The sequence below is a fragment of the Mandrillus leucophaeus genome, unplaced genomic scaffold, assembly GCF_000951045.1.
Source record: "Mandrillus leucophaeus isolate KB7577 unplaced genomic scaffold, Mleu.le_1.0 Scaffold327, whole genome shotgun sequence".
Classification (NCBI taxonomy): Eukaryota; Metazoa; Chordata; class Mammalia; order Primates; family Cercopithecidae; genus Mandrillus; species Mandrillus leucophaeus.
In genome coordinates, this window is record NW_012103443.1 from 177,944 (window position 1) to 194,420 (window position 16,477).

The window sequence follows — 16,477 nt, forward strand, 5'->3', positions numbered from 1 at the left end:
CTGAGTAGGTTTGTATTATATAAAGAATTTAGTAAAACGCACCATGCCTATGCCTTGAGGATGATTATTTCTCAAATAGTTGTAGCACAGCAAAGATTTTATCAGTTTCTAACTGTACAGATAAAAGCAAACATGCACTCCAGCCCCCAAGAATTCATTACACAGGAGAAATAGTTTCAATGGACTGCAACTCTAAAAATGGGTGTTGGCTTTTAGGTAGGTGGAAGTAATGGGGAAGAGAAGCAATATATTCATTAGAAAATCCAGAGAGATTTTCCTCTTCCTGATCTACATCTAGTCTGGGGATTGAAAGCTGGACAGATAAATGGGCCTTTATTATTATCCAGATTTCACATTTCAGATTAGCAAAATGCTTATTTATGATGCCCTTAATGGATCTGAAATAGGTAAGCCATTATGTATTAAAAAATAACATCTTTCCATAGGCATAAGATTTGTAGCAGCATGGGATTTTATTTTTCCCTAGGAATAATACAAGAATAACATTTTCCACCCCAAAGCAGAAACAGTAGGGGGGCCTTTTGCTATCACGGAGATTCTTATTAAATTCAGTCACTGTGAAAAGCAAGATTTTTTTTCCCCCTCCTCATTCTTCTTTCTTAAAAAAAGGACTTAAAAATCAACCCAAGTTAAAATTAACAAATCAATAGCATTATAACCTTGATTTATTAGCATCTGAGCCACTAAATTATCATCATACATAAAATTGCTGGTTTGAAAAGATTTCGGCTTTGCTAAATCTCAAGTTAAATAATGGTGCTCAGTATACTAGGTTTTTAGATCTGCCTCATCTGATATTATGAAAAATTCAATACATTTCTCTACAGCAGAAGTCAGGGGTCAGCAAATCTATTACTGTAATGTAAGTAATCTGGCAACCTGCCAACTCTTTCTCCCTTTTATTATTATTATTTTTTAAACACTAAGGCAGATAATTTTATATTTACAAAGTCTAAAATCCTCCAGGGCCTTGCCTCTCTTTCTCAACAAAAAGCAGTAGCCTTGCATTAGAGAAGTGTATATCACACATGTCCTCATCATTTGCATTTTGTACAAAAGAAGAAAAGACCCTTCATCTTTATTACACAACATTCCCTTCCCTCCCCCTCAGAAGCAGAGGAAAAATAATGTCAAACCTCATCTGAACAAGTAACCACTAATGTCTCCTCTGCTGATTAATGCTTGCATGGAATGACCGAACTTTTGGGTCAAAATATTTAGCAAACAGTACTTAATAGGAAAAATGAGAATCCGTCTATTTACAGAGCTTGAAAAATGGTATTACAATAATGTCTGGAACTGATTGAATCTAGAGAGTGGGGGCAAGAAGTGGTGAACCTTCAGGGTTGTATTTGAATCCCAAAGTCACCCCAGTTACTACATAGGCACTTTCATGGTATCAAATCAGTGAGAAATTCTAGACCTAAAGGTTTGCTGGTGTCCTTGGAGCAGAGTATTTTCTAGGGGCAGAGGGAAATAACACTGGCGCATGTCAGGTCAAAGATGCCACTACTGGCCAAGCGTGGTGGCTCATGCCTGTAATCCCAGCACTTTGGGCAGGCCGAGGCAGGTGGATCACTTGGGGTCAGGAGTTCGAGACCAGCCCATTTCTACTAAAAATACAATAATTAGCCAGGCATGGTGGTACGTGCCCGTAATCCCAGCTACTCGGGAGGCTGAGGAAGGAGAATCACTTGAACCCTAGTGGCAGAGGTAAAAGTGAGCCGAGATCGTGCCACTGCACTCCAGCCTGGGTGACAGAGTAAGACTCTGTCTCAAAAAAAAAAAAAAAAAAAAAAGGGTACTACTACTCTAGTACTATTAGGCTTTTTTTGTAGTAACAACAAAATGACATATTGGTTCAACTGGGACTTCAGACCTGATCTCACCCCAAATGGAGTCATTACACCTCTGAGTTGATTCCAGGCTTGATAAATTTCTATGACTTGGCCAGACATTTCCCTTTGCAGCCAGAAATTGAAAATACAACTTCACTGTGAAGTATGGGAAGGAATCTTTCACCAAATATGGAGCCAACAGAAGGTGTGTTTTTCCTTTCGGAAGATGAGGTACACATGCTTGTTACAGTTCCAATAAGCATAGAGAGTTTTTCTAATCTCACATACTGTTCACCTCTCAGGTGCTAGACCATGATAATAAAAGTGGAAGAAGAGCTTTTGGGGGTAGGGAACCAAACCAACAGCCAAAGACACAAATGTGCTATGTAAATGAGCAGAGAAATGAGACTGTTTCCTTGGTGGGCATAACCTCGATTGAGCACACTAGCTACAGTGATGCTTTGTTCCTGTTCTTTTAACAGCTAAGCTCCATCTGAGAGAGACGTGAGCCACAGATGAAGATCTCCATTTTATAATGCGAGCTTCAGTGGAGCAGAAAAAATAGCGTGCCGAGTGTGACAAGCTCTCCCCATAACCAAGAGAGCTGAGAAAGAGGCCTCCAGTGTCACCTCCCCACAAGCAAGCATGTGAACTCAAAGTCTGGGGCACCAAACCACGGACTAAGAAGCCACCCTGACATGAAGAACGAACCTACAGCGGGGCCCATCTGAGCCAACAAAATGGCAGCAGAGTGCAACACAGAGTCTGTGTGAAAGACTCACCCTGCCCAAGAGCCACCAAAGCCAAACTGCCCCACATACTTTAAAAATGAAGTACGTCTAACTAGCATCACCTGTATTCTATGCTAAGACACCTAAAATCTATGGAGTCCACTATTAACAACGATGAAATATATCCATGTGTCACCACAAAATGTCTCTTTTCTGGGAAAATGATCTGCTCACAGGGGCTTCATTACCTACTCAACAGGCAGCAGATGGACAAGAAAACTGTTTGAAGGCTTTAATGCTCTCTCCATTGGCCCCTGGAAGCGGTGGGAGAGTTGTTTCTTAGGCCCACTGATAGGATTCTGATACCTCCCTCTGTGGTCCCAGAGTGTGTATGACCCTAAATGAAAAGAAGAAAGGAAGGTACGTGGTACCGAACACAGCAAGGTGATGGCTCGGCTCCCATAAAGGCGTGTCAGTGTGAGAGAGTCAGCTCAAAGATGACAGCTTTCCTGAACTGGAGTTACATGGATTTCAGGGGACTGCGTTAGAAGCAAGGTGGGAAGGTAGAGAAACCTCATTCGGGTCATTCATATATATTGATTAGGCATTATAATATTAACAGCCACCACCATGCATTACGTTCTTATTAATACCAGGCCCTCTGAGTGCTTTAATTTCAACCATTACAATAAAAGAAATATCTACAGATATATTATTTTATCTCATTTTATGGATGACAAAACTGACATTCAGAGCTAAATGATTAAGTGACTTGTCAATAGCACACAGCTGTTTAGTGTCACAATTTGAGTTCAGCCACCAAACTGCCTGCCTCTGCTAGTCCAGCTGTCTTCATCTCAACAAGCTGGCTGTGCACCTTCATACACAGACGTATCAACACGGAGACGTACCAACACAGAGGAGATATTGAAAGATCACTCCTGCGTGGGTTAAGTGAATTCCTAGCTCCTAAGGAGTCACCTGAGAAACTGGAGTGAGCATTCTCCTTTTCTCGGGGGCAACAGGCCTATAAAATACATATGTGGCCATTCCACAAAGGTTCAACCTCCTACATCAGAAGAAGCCCTATGGCTTGGGCACTGGGCAACTACTCTTACAATATGCTACAATAACCATGCCATAGCTCTTCAGAAGGTAGTGATACTAGTTGGATCATGCCCAACTTAATATTGGATGGTAAAAGAAATTCGAGAATCATATCCTCCATGAATTCCACCCTCTAGGACTTAGTCCTACCAAGCCCAAGCTTCCCATGGTCTCCCTAATAAAGCTCCTTTGGGGCTTTCTATAATGTCTCCATGCCACATGTTAAGAGTGTCTAGACTGGTGTTATTCCTATGCCTTTCAAATGACAACCACATTGAAGAAAGTTGGAATGGGCTTAAGGAAGGCTGATGTTATGTTCCCAGCGATTAAAATGCATGCTTGTAACAGTGAACACAGACCATGCATGGTGCCTCGCCCACTACAATGCCAGCCAGCAACGATTGCAGCAATTACTCTTCTCAATGAAAAAAACCCAGTGACTTCAGAATTGAGTTGTATGGACCCATTTCAAGGGCAGATGAACATTATTTCAAGAATAATAAACCCAATACTGTTTTGTTTGGAGACAGAGTCTCATGCAATCACGGCTTACTGCAGCCTTGACTTCCTGGACTCAGATGATCTTCCCACCTCAACCTCCTGTATAGATGGGACTACAGGTGTGCATCACCGCACCTGGCTATTTTTTTCTATTTTTAGTAGAGATAGTGTATCACCATGTTGCCCAGGCTGGTTTCAAACTCCTAGGTACAAGCAATCTGCCCACCTTGGCCTCCCAAAGTGCTGGGATTACAGGGTAAGCCACTAGGCCCAGCCAACATGGCAGTGTTTTCAATGGGATGTGCACCCCGCAAATGATGGAAGGCAGTGTCAAAATGTAAAAACAGGCAAACAACTATTGCATTTAAGCCCCATGCATGTTAGATCCTACTGGTTCCAGAACTTCTGAAATGTTCAACAATTCTCCCACAACATTTATTATTTTGGTGAAACTTTGTAGTAACTTACACAAAAACAAAATGTTCCAAGAGGGTTTCAGTGCAAGAGTTAAGAATATACTTTAATGGTAAACAATTACATTCTTCCGTCATATGATACTTTTTTTCCCTTTTCTTTTTTGGAAACATGCTTTCTGAATTTTCAATAGTTTCTTTGTGAAGGCATCTGTTACTCACATAATTGAAATGATGTTTGTGCAGTGGCATGCTTGAGAGTACAGTTATTTAATCTTAATGATAAAACCCTGAGGACAGAAAATCCTAAGTAGAAACCTTTTGCTATTTATCAAAAAGAAAAGGGCTAAGACACCTAATCTATTCTCAAATTTAAATTCACGCTTGATGAAAACTATCAATAAAACATGGAACTTGCAAAGTTTCTTAAATACTAAGTTAGGTTCAAAGGGTGGGATGGAGGAAGTAGGATAAAAACAAAAATGAGACAATAAAGGAGCTCAACAAAGAAAAACTGCTGTTTGGCAAGCTTTTTTTGGGGGGGGGGCGGGGTCAAACAAAGAACTCGCTGTAGTTTACAGCATGACATACACACTTGATTAGTTTGTGCCTGAGGGTGTTTTTACACTGAACAGTGTAAACTCTAACTTCTATTAATTACAACTTGCATTTAGAGGCAAATTTAAGAATTTTTAAGTAGAGATTTTTTTCAAAGGCTGTTGTTTATTTTTTTAAAATAGAAACCAGTTTTTCTACTCCAGGGTCTGGCTAGAGTTTTGTTTTCCTTTTTAAAAGTTTCTTGAAATATCCAGGCATTGGAAAGTTATCAGAGCATTTTAGGCATGCTGAGTGATACGGAGTATGAGGCTCTTGTGTATGAAATTACCTGACTGTCCTTGGGAGAGAAATTCTTTACAGATGACAAGCAGCAGCTACTCTGGGTGTAGGGTGTTTGCACTGACCTGATTCAGAGCCCTGTGAGAACAAGCTTGGTGGGGTGTAGATGGAAGAGAAGCTGTACAACTTCAGTCAACCTAACTCTGGGCAACTTGTTTTCAGTTTCCTGGGCTTCTGGTTGTTGATAAGGGCTAGGATGCCTTCTGTGGGTTTAGGGAGATGAGAGTGGCAGGGTGGCCGTGTTGCAGAGGTAAGCCCAATAGGGGCCGCAGGTCAGGACTGCCATGAGAAAGACCGTGTTGGGAAAGGAAATGCAAGTCCATTGACTGGGTAACCTTACCACAGATGAGGATGGGCAGAGTCTACCCACTGCACCTTAGGATAATAGTTCATAGAGACTAAGAGGATAAACTGCACTACCTGCCTTTGGGGTATGTGACTTGGAAATTCAGCCTTAGGACTTTCCTGACAGCCCCTTTTACCATCTCATTCCCTATCTTTTTATACACATATTCCAGGGGGGGGACTTTGCTCATTTCAGTTGAAAATTCTCTCTTCCTTCTTTGATCCCTGTTGAACTTATTTTTTTAAATTACATAACTAGTTTTTATAGGTGTAGTTTTTTTATTTTTTTGAGACAGAGTCTCGCTCTGTAGCCTAGCGTGGAGTGCAGTGGCGTGATCTCGGCTCACTGCCACCTCCGCATCCCATGTTCAGCCATCCTGTGATTCTCGTGCCTCAGACATCTGAGTAGCCAGGATTACAGGCATGCGCCACCAGCCCCAGCTAATTGCTGTATTTTTCGGTAGAGACAGGGTTTTACTGTGTTGGCCAGGCTGGTCTCAAACTCCTGGGTCTCAAGTCATCTGCCTGCCTCAGCCTCCCAAAGTGCAGGATTATAGGCATGAGCCACCATGCCCAGTCTACAGACATAGATATAACTCTCTTCCATGTGTGTACAGCCTTTGAGTCAGATCTTGTGATAGGCTGGATAAACCAAGGATCACGGCATCTTCTTCCAGTTCTAATGAGTCGTGGTGGCTCCCTGGGGATGCCATACTGAGAAAGATTCTGAGGCTGAACCTGGGCTCACGGGAAGCAGCATCCTGTTCCTTTAGCAATCTCTGCTGTGAATGTGTGACAAGGGTACCTCCTCATTGTTTGCCAGCCAATTCTCAACTCGTTGCTTTACATGTTCTCATTACCCCTGAGAGTGCTCTGCACATAGCAGATGTCCAAAAAACACCGATTGGGTTTTGAGGGCAGCAGTAAATGAAAAAGAAGTAAATCAAATGGCAAATCTATCCTATCTAAGAAGAAGCAACAGGCCAATAGGAGAGGGCTTTTTGCCCATTTCAAATGTAATCTTAGGCTGTGTTGATAGACTGACACTGCCCACATCCTGAGAAGTACTACATGCCACATCTGGAGTAGCTTTGGGTATTCTGAGTGACACAAACTGGAGGTGCCTGCATGAGAGCAAGCCGAGCTGGTGAAGGTCCATTACTGACACTCTGAGGCTTGGTTGAATGGAACAGGAAGACCTGAAGTGAAAGAGGAGCTTTGACAAGCTCCTGGGAGCTGATCAGAGCAAAGGGAGAAGACATGAGGGAGCCTCCGAAGGCAAGGCAGGGTCAATGGGAAGCCACAGAGGGCGTTTTGCTCAGCACACGGAAGAGTGTGTAGAGCAGAGTAAGAGCGCCTTGAACCCTGACGCTTCCTCCAGGCCCTCCCACTGCAGGGCGCTGAATCAGAGGCTGGATAGCCTAGTGTCAAGCACAGTTCAGTCTTCGTGGAACTTGGCATCCATATTTTGCCCCTGGGCATGTTTGATTTAGCTTATATAAAATATTTTTTAAAATATAGGAGCCAATGCTTATAAGCTAGGTTATTTCACATTTAAAAATATCTTGAAAACATGGAAGGTCAGGAAGCACACAGATGGCATCTACCTACAGCAACAGTGTGGGCTGGTCCCTTTGGGCTTTCTGGCCCGGGCTGTACATGCCAGTTTCACACTTTCCAGCCATGGCCCCTACACTCATCTATGCTACCTGCCTCCATAAGCATCTAAGTTTGTGGCCAAGACGTAGGAGCAGAGAGCTTCTCCACTGACCTGGATGAAGGACTAGTTTTCTGAATTTCCCATCTGATGCTGACTGATGCTTTTGTAAACAACCATAAAAATGAATTACTAGAAAATGAAATTCAAAAGGAGGCATACAAAACACAAGCCTCAATTTTTTATTAGCTTCAACGGACATAATGTTATTCTGGCATATTTCAGTGTAAGTCTATCAATGCTTATTTGCAATTGCTGTGCTTAGCTTGTTATGGACTAGTAGCAAACAGTTCATGGACAAATTAGAAAATCTCATTTGAGTAGCACTGGTCTAGGGAGTTGCTAGGGGTCCTCTTAAATATACAATTCTGAGATGTTGCCTGTGACTTTCTGAATTGTGTATTTATTAACTCCAAGGGTGTCCAAATGAGCAAGAATACATGGAATCATGTTCTTGATGTGCACAGAACTGTAACTCACCTTTCCTTCCCCGACTTTTAGCCATGGTATGATTAGGTGGGTTCCTTAGAACCTGATATATTTTTGGTCCTTAACTTAAAGCACATGCTTTTCTTATTCAAAACATGAAGCCTCCCACACTCTGCCGTATACCTTCAGAGAAAAAAGGCAGAGGCTCCAGCTATCACTCAATATCTGCCCAAGTACATCTGGCTTGGGTACAGCTCACCTTAAGTCCCTGCAAAGAAAGCTGCCTCAGCCATGCAGGGTGACAATCTTGTCCAAGGAATGCTTATGGCAAAAGCAAAAGGTTGGATTTGACATTAGGCATTATGTATGCAAGAAGATGAAGAGTAATTGCTAATTTCCCTCACAAACAAATACATTTGTTTATGATTTTGATTTTCTAAATACTCAAAAATGCACATCACAAAGTACTTTTGCTTTAATGCTCCTTTTTAAAATCCCTAATAACAACTTCATGTGCTCCACAGAAACAGACCACGTAATTTATTCAGGAAAATTAAAACCAGTAATCTAGCATTCTGAGTAAAAATTTTGTTCTCCCCTGCGTGTACTTTAAAAACATTTTTTAAAAAGGGAAATCTGCATGTGAAAACAAAGCCTTTAAAGTGACTTACTATTCCAGAAAATCAAGCTAAGAAAATTCCATAAAAGTAGCCATTTTCCTTTTTGTTCCTTTACTGATAAAAATAAAGTGAACTGGTTACTTTTAGTTAGACAAGAAAGAAAATGTTCCACTTAGAAAGAATGAGGTGGGTATTTTTCTTTGCATCAAAAGCTACAGTAACTTTATCTATAAATCCTGAGCAAGAAATGTCCAGAATAACCATATTTCATAAGCTTTGCTTAGTTGGAGACATCTACATAGCAACAGCCTTGCGATGGGAAAACATTAATGCTTTTTATATTGGTAATCATCTATAACACGAGCAATTAAGTACAGTACTAATGGACTATGGCCAGGAGCCTGGTACTAATATTAAAAACTGACAGAGATGAATAGGTTTGGAAGCAAAACCAGGCTGACAAAGACATTTTTATGAAGTGCTTGGACCTATTTGATTTAAACCAATCAGAGGCAAGTTTGTACGAGTCAGGCCTTCAGCGACAATGATGTATTCACGAGCATTGTACCATTTCTGCTTTGCCTTAAATAAAAACACCCATTGATTCTTTTCAACAACCCACACTTTCATTATTGCACTCATTAATAAACCAAAAGTGCTCAACTAATATACAAGTAACATTTTACTGAGGAACTGGCTACATTTTTCTTGTTGTAAAATGAAAACGTTTACTGGAAACATGAACCGCAGTGCATGAAAAATAAATCAGTGGATAATGCATAGTAGATCACTCACTTCTTCATCTTCTAGGAAAGCAAAGCTGGTGGCAGGGAAATAGGAAAAGGAGCAGTTCTCTTTATCAGAGTGAAAGGAATGAGAGAACAGAAGAACCCGCAGCCTAGTAGGAAGAGCTCTCATCATCCTGATTTGGTTTGGAAGGCTTTACAAAATTCCAAGGGCATTTCCAGACTAGATATTTGCCCACAAAGTCCTGACCATTCTCAACTCATTGGCCCTTCTTGAAAATAGTGTTCCTTCACCAGTCCAGTCATCTCTGTTTTATCTGTTCATGCAACCTGTGACTAGCAAGAATGAATGAAATCCACCATAATCATGAAGTTTTAGCCCAGAGCTTCAGTCTCTTCTTGGACATATGTGCATGTCCTCTGCCTTTCTTTGATAGAACCAATTAAAAAGAAGACATCTAGAATGGTAATCCTAGCCTTTTCTCCCTATCACAACACATAGGATTATGGGTGATTCCTTTTGGAGAATGATTGATTCAAGAGTGGGAGAGGCACTATTGTAAATAAAATCAATGATCTTCAAATTCTGGTAGTTAGTGATTGCATCTGATCACAAGGACGTGAGAGGAGTCTAGACGGCAAAAAGGAAATACCAAGGAAAGGTAAAGGACCTTGCTAATCACCCTGGGACAGCTATGCTCCAACAACGTGGTTGGAGGCTCCACACTGCCATTTTTGGTGTCTCCACATATAAAACGGGCTCTGCTTATGGGGTTCCCACTTGGCGGATGGCCTATTGTCTCTCAACTCCAAATTCACCCTTCTGTACTCTGCTTGCTGATGCTAGGAATGGAATTCTGTAAATTATACATCCCTTTTGTCATCTATCTTCCTGTTACTGTTCTGCAAACAGCGGGTCCTGGGAGGCAGGGAGAGAAAAGAAATCTCCTTTCTATTTCACTTGTTCATATCAGTGTCAACTCAACAATGCCTTAACAGCAGCAGTGGGTTGTAGCCTCTAGTTTCAACAGTCCCCCAACAGTTTCAGCGCGTGTCCTCTGAGGTCTGGCAGCAGCCAGGGAGCACCACCTCCTCAGGTTTCAGCCCAGCTCTGCAGTGCTCCTCCTCTGAGCTCCTGAAGCACCAGTGCTGGCTGGGTGACTCCTTCTTACCGGGGACCCGAACCCCAGCTCTGAGGCACATTCTCCAAACTTCTGGGTGGTGACAACCACCCTCTCCTCTCTATTCTCTCACCCTAGAGAACCTACAGTCATTGCCCCTGTGTTAACTCAGTGCCTCACACCAACTCCTGTTTAAGCAACTGCCTATGGTGAAGTCTCTGTTGAATATCCAGTGTGGTTTCCATTTTCCTTACTGCATCCTGACTGATACACTGACCAAACAAATTCTGGATTTGGAAAAGTGACAGCACTCTTCAAAAAGTTTAAGACATCTTTAGTCATGTTTCTTAATTGCTAAAGTTTGTGGTATCTCTACTAAAATTTTCTAATGTGATTGAAAGCTTTCAGGAATCTCCTACTCCAGCAAGAAGTAAATAATCAAAAGTACACAATCTTCCAAAGAATCCTACTTTTATTCACATAACTGCTCAACTACACACACATACACACACACACACACACACACACACACACACAACTATGGGTTCAATCCTTCTCTCCATGCCAAACCTTATGGTTTTTTTTTTTTTTTTTTTTTACCATGCGATACTTTGTAATTAATTTGATTGATGTTTTCATTCTTTAGATGAGCTAACAGCTGAGATACAATCCTTTTTCAAGCTTTAATTGCTATGTGCTCCTTTAAGTTTGATGGTTCGGGTGTTGAAGGCATTTGCATATAAAGGAAAGGGATGTCCACTCTCAGAACAGAATCTATTTGAAGACAGGGACGGAGTTTCTAATAAAAATGTTCTGGCCAGGGTGAGGTGGCTCATGCCTGTAATCCCAGCACTTTGGGGGGCCGAAGTGGGCGGATCATGAGGTCAATAGATTGAGACCATCCTCACCAACATGCTGAAACCCCATCTCTACTAAAAATACAAAAATTAGCTGGGCGTGGTAGCACGTGCCTGTAGTCCCAGTTACTCCAGAGGCTGAGGCAGGAGAATCGCTTGAACCCGGGAGGCAGAGGTTGCAGTGAGCCGAGATCATGCCACTGTACTGCAGCCTGGCGGCAGAGTAAGACCGCGTCTCAAAATAAAAAAGTTCTGAATGAAGCCTTGACTCCTTGACTCATAAGTCAAAAACAAGTAGCCTGTGGTTCCTCAGATAATATCTTTGGAACACTCACCTGAGATATCAGTCCTACTTTGTATTAGGACATCAGTGGTGTACCTTTTACATACAGTGGGAATGGGTGAGTTTTTGTATTAAACACTGACAGAAATAACATATTTTAAAAATTGATGTGTTGTATTGAAAAACAATGCTATAAAGAGTAATAATTTCAACATCTATTATCAATTTTAAAAAATCCTTCTGCATTACAACCCCGCCAAGTAAGGCAATCCTTTGGGAATACTTTGTGGCAATTTTTCATGGTGTACTAAACCCAATTCAATTTATTATTACAAAAATATTCTTGTTGAACGGCCATACTAAAGCTGAGTTAAATGCAATACAGATAAAAGTACAATTGAATTTGAAAAAAAAAAAAGACTAAGAATCGATGAGTTAAATGGTACTGCCTGACGATGTATGTATAAGACCCAAAGGGAAGTGCCAGTTATAAAGAAGTTGGTAATGACCTAAACAAATTAAGTATGGGCTTGAAGCATAGAGGGATAATGCATTAATCTGCTAACTGGTCTTTAACGGTGTGAATAACGGAGTCCTAATACAAAGCAGAAATCGACTTCTGTGGATGCAACATAGTAGGCTAATTTTGCATTACTTCTTGTTTGCATCATCATCATCTTTCTGAAATAGGCTGAAATTATTGGAAAACCAAGCCACACAGAGCTTGGTAAGAAGATTCCGTAGAAGAAAAACACCAGGATGAAATAAAACAACAGATTTGATCTGGGGCCATTTCTCTTACTATAAGAAATCCTTAGTTTTCAATGCTAATATTAGGAGAAGTGCTTACTTTTCAATGTCAACCTCAGAGTAGCATTGCAGATTTTTCAGAAGCTAAAGGTTCTCATGTTAAATGAGCCTAAAGAGAACATACTGAGTAATCTATGCTTGTGGGGGAAAAAAAAAGGCATTGTCAGGCAGGTGGTCACATGATAGAACCAAACTAAAAGAACATCTAATTTTAGCCCCGGTAACCAGAGAAAGCCATGTTCCCTAAAAATCACAAGGCTGTATGCAAAGTAAAATGCCAGAGGGAAATTTTCAGTTTCCCAAAAGGTCTTTTAGACTTCCTCGGTCTTATCCTTGACCAGAGGCTCCTTTCAATTAACACACTTTTAACTAAGCAATTCCATGAAATGATTTCTTACCTTTCATAATGTCTGCGGGTACAAGTGGCAGCACTGGTGCTCCCAGGATTACCGCCTAATTCATCATAAATATGTTTCCATTGACGGCGGGCTGTTATCTGAAAAAATGGCAATGGGAAATTCAATCTTACATCGTAAGAGATTCACAGTGCCAGGCTTCAATACATATGCAACAGTCAGAAGAGAACAGTCTGTTCTGGAAACCCAGAAACAGAGAAGTCCAAAAGAGTATATGGGGTGATTTATGGTTTCATAGTGAGATCTCGCTTTCAGCACTTTTCTTTACAATAAAAATGGAATTCTACTTTTGGATGTGTGTTTTGTCATCCTAAGTGCATTTCCTTTAAGACACCTCCCTGGATATCCATGTGGATTTGTCAGGGTCTCATACTCATACCCTGTTCCTTTATGTCATTTGATAGAGCATCAAAATAAAATCAGGTTTTAGCTTAACTACATCTTAGTTTAACAGTTTAGATGAATCAACATTCACATTGATTGCCTGAGGCATGTGGAAATGGGGAACCGGGTATAGAGGTAAAAAGAGTCTTTTCCCCAAACATGCTTTTGTATCTTCTGATTTTTGATCCATGTGATGTGTTGCCAATTTAAAAAATAAATAAAATTACTACACAGATTAAATTAAATGATCAAATTGGTTGTGGAATTTATAGTCATCTCAGGCTATAGTTTTATGCCAGCTTCTCTAACCACCAAAACAAAACCAAAATCTGAAACTGTATATGTTGCAAGCTGCTAATTTTTATTCACTTAGGTCAAGAAAATGGGATATTGATCAAATCATATGAAAACTAATATATTCCACAGTTAAAATGCTAGCTATGTACATTATTGACTTGAGGGAATAAAAACAAACAGCTTGTAATATCCTGAGCTGCACACTATGGTCTTGTTTTATTTTTTCCTTTAATTTTATTTTTGTACATAAATTAAGATTTTACAAAATAACAGATGCAAGATCTGGCAAATGATTAATTTGGGGAAACCATGTCATTTACTACATCCAAGTAAGTCTAGTATTTCCTTGAAATTTGGAAGACAGAACAAGTTCTGAGGTCCTCATGAATATTTCTCAACAGGGTTATGGGAAAACTCTGTTGTTTGACTGTGTAGGGGACAGGGCGTGGCAAAGGTGCCAGCGGAATTTAATACAATCAAGCAGGAGGCTTCTTTTGAAAAATACCCACGAGGCTGCCAGCAGAGTTCACCAAGGGGCTAAAGGCAGCAATCAAAGAAAAAAAAAAAATTAAGAAACCTCAACTTGCAACTGGGGCTCTGTAATTGTAAATGTGAGGAGGAGGAGATGGGTGGTTAAATATTATGGGATAAATGGTACCTTTTCTATTTCAAATAAAAAGAACCCCTTCATTTCCACAGACCCTTCTCAACAGGCCCAAGTAGGACCTCGAGACAATGTTAGGTGTGCATTATTCAATTTCCCATGAAGCATTCTTGAACCAATCAGTTTCAACAGGTCTCACTAGACAGAAACCACCTACCAGCAGGTGCAACTGAAAATAAAATCTTCTTTATTTACAGTTTGTTTTAGATGATAAGAAATGGTTTCAACCCCTTTCAAAACACTCAAAATATGTATTTTGGTAATTATTTTATACGTAGTTACAATCTGCCTCCAACCTTTAAATGATACAATCTTGGGCTAACCTATTTGAGGCCCACATATCAAGGGAGAAGAAACAGGACACCTCCAAGTGCCTGCACGATTCCTCAAAGACCCTAGAATACTGAGGCCCCTTGAAACACACCGCCAGATTCCCCTCACTCAGATGAGACCTATGGGCCCTGGGGGACACAACAGAGTTAGAAAACAGCCTGTGTGTGTCCCTGCAGTCACTTAAGAAACCATCACTCTGCTCATCCTTTTGTCTCTTGTGTACACTGTCTATTTTATAAAGGATTTTCACATCCACGACATCATATAATCCTCCCATAGCCTGTGAGGCAGGTTATAGGAATCTCATTCACAGAAGAAGGGAGATTCAGAGAGGCTGCATACTTGCCCAATGACACACAGCAGCAGAGTGCCAAAACTAGGACCCACATGGTTGTCTTCTGGTCTCAAGAGTGGACTTCTTTTCACTGCATAAAGCAGCTTCCACATCAGAATGACCTGAGAATAGCCCATGCTTGTAGCAAGTTAGTAACACAGAACACTGGGAGCCTTTTCCTTCAAATGAGGCAGGTAACTATGGGAATCACAGTTACTGCTATGAGTTCTCAACCTTTAGCTTTCAGTCTTTCCCAATGAGGAAATCTAGCTAAGAGGACAGGATCAATCTAAGGTGGTGGGTTGAGTTAAGTGTTCTGTGGTTTTATTCTCAAAGCATAAAGTTCACCCTGACCACTTGTATCTCTAGTTAGAACAGAAGTTCTGACCGGGTGCGGTGGCTCATGCCTGTAATCCCAGCACTTTGGGAGGCCGAGGCAAGTGGATCACCTGAGGTCGGGAGTTCAAGACCAGCCTGACCAACATGGAGAAACCCCATCTCTACTAAAAATACAAAATTAGCCGGGCGTGGTGGTGCATGCCTGTAATCCCAGCTACTCGGGAGGCTGAGGCAGGAGAATCGCTTGAACCTGGAGGTTGCCGTGAGCCAAGATCGCACCATTGCACTCCAGCCTGGGCGACAAGAACAAAAACTCCATCTCAAAAAAAAAAAAAAAAAAGGAAGTTCTATATTAAGTTCACCACTGAGTCACAAATCAGTCTCAATTATATCAGAATCCAACCACTCACTCATCCGTTAATTCACCAAAAATTTATTGGACATCGCCCATTTATTAGGCATTGTGCTAACAAATGTTACAGCTGGGATGCAGCAATGAAAAGTAGAGCCAGCATGCAACACCACTGTATTCTAGTGGGGGATACCCACAATTGAGTGAACACATATATCAATGAAATAATACAAATTGTGAAAACTGATGAGCAAGAGAGCCGGGGATATTTTAGGGTGTGAAACTGACCGTGCCTCCCTCCCCTTCCTACCATCTAAACGAGGGAATGCCCTGCGACACACTTGTCTATCAGAGAAAAGAAAAGGCCCTTTAGGAATAAATAATGCATTATCACAGGAGGGAAAAATAATCTGTCTCATACTAGGTTTGAAACTGTAGCCATAGGAAGCCAACATCAAGCACCGCTGGGCATTAATAAGCTGTCTGCAGTAGGCCAGGGGTCTGTGTCAGCCCCTAGCACTTAGTAAGTTCTGGTGTTTAAATATAGTTTATATCAGGGAGGGTCATCTGGAGTGAAGACAAGTCTGGGCCTTCGAGGAAGTGGTTCCTCTGTTTACTGAGCTTCCACTGAATGGCCTGGATGAATTGGGCCATTTTGAGATATTTTCTTTCCACGGGAAAGTCATAAAATGTGCTCTTCGCAACTGTTAAATGCTGTTAAGTACACAAGTCTCCTGGGCACACATCTCTGTTTTGTTGGTCTCTAGATGTAAATCAAATACTAGCCATGGACTCTACAGGTAGAAATGTCTAAATTCCCCCATTGTCCAAACCCATGATGGGTCTCAGAGCCCAATAAGGAGAGAGAACAGGGCATGGTAACATCTCCCAGCTTCATGTAAATCTGCCTTCTGTAGAAACA

General features: G+C 41.2%; 1 protein-coding gene across 2 annotated transcripts in view; it reads right to left on the reverse strand.

Moving 5' to 3' along the window:
• ARID5B (AT rich interactive domain 5B (MRF1-like)) overlaps nt 1–16,477 on the reverse strand; it is a 194,932-nt gene that overhangs the window by 14,638 nt on the left and 163,817 nt on the right. For both annotated transcript variants that reach the window (XM_011988310.1, XM_011988311.1), the window contains one exon: nt 12,835–12,932. In XM_011988310.1, coding sequence (XP_011843700.1) covers nt 12,835–12,932 — 98 coding nt within the window. The remainder of the gene's footprint in view (nt 1–12,834; nt 12,933–16,477) is intronic.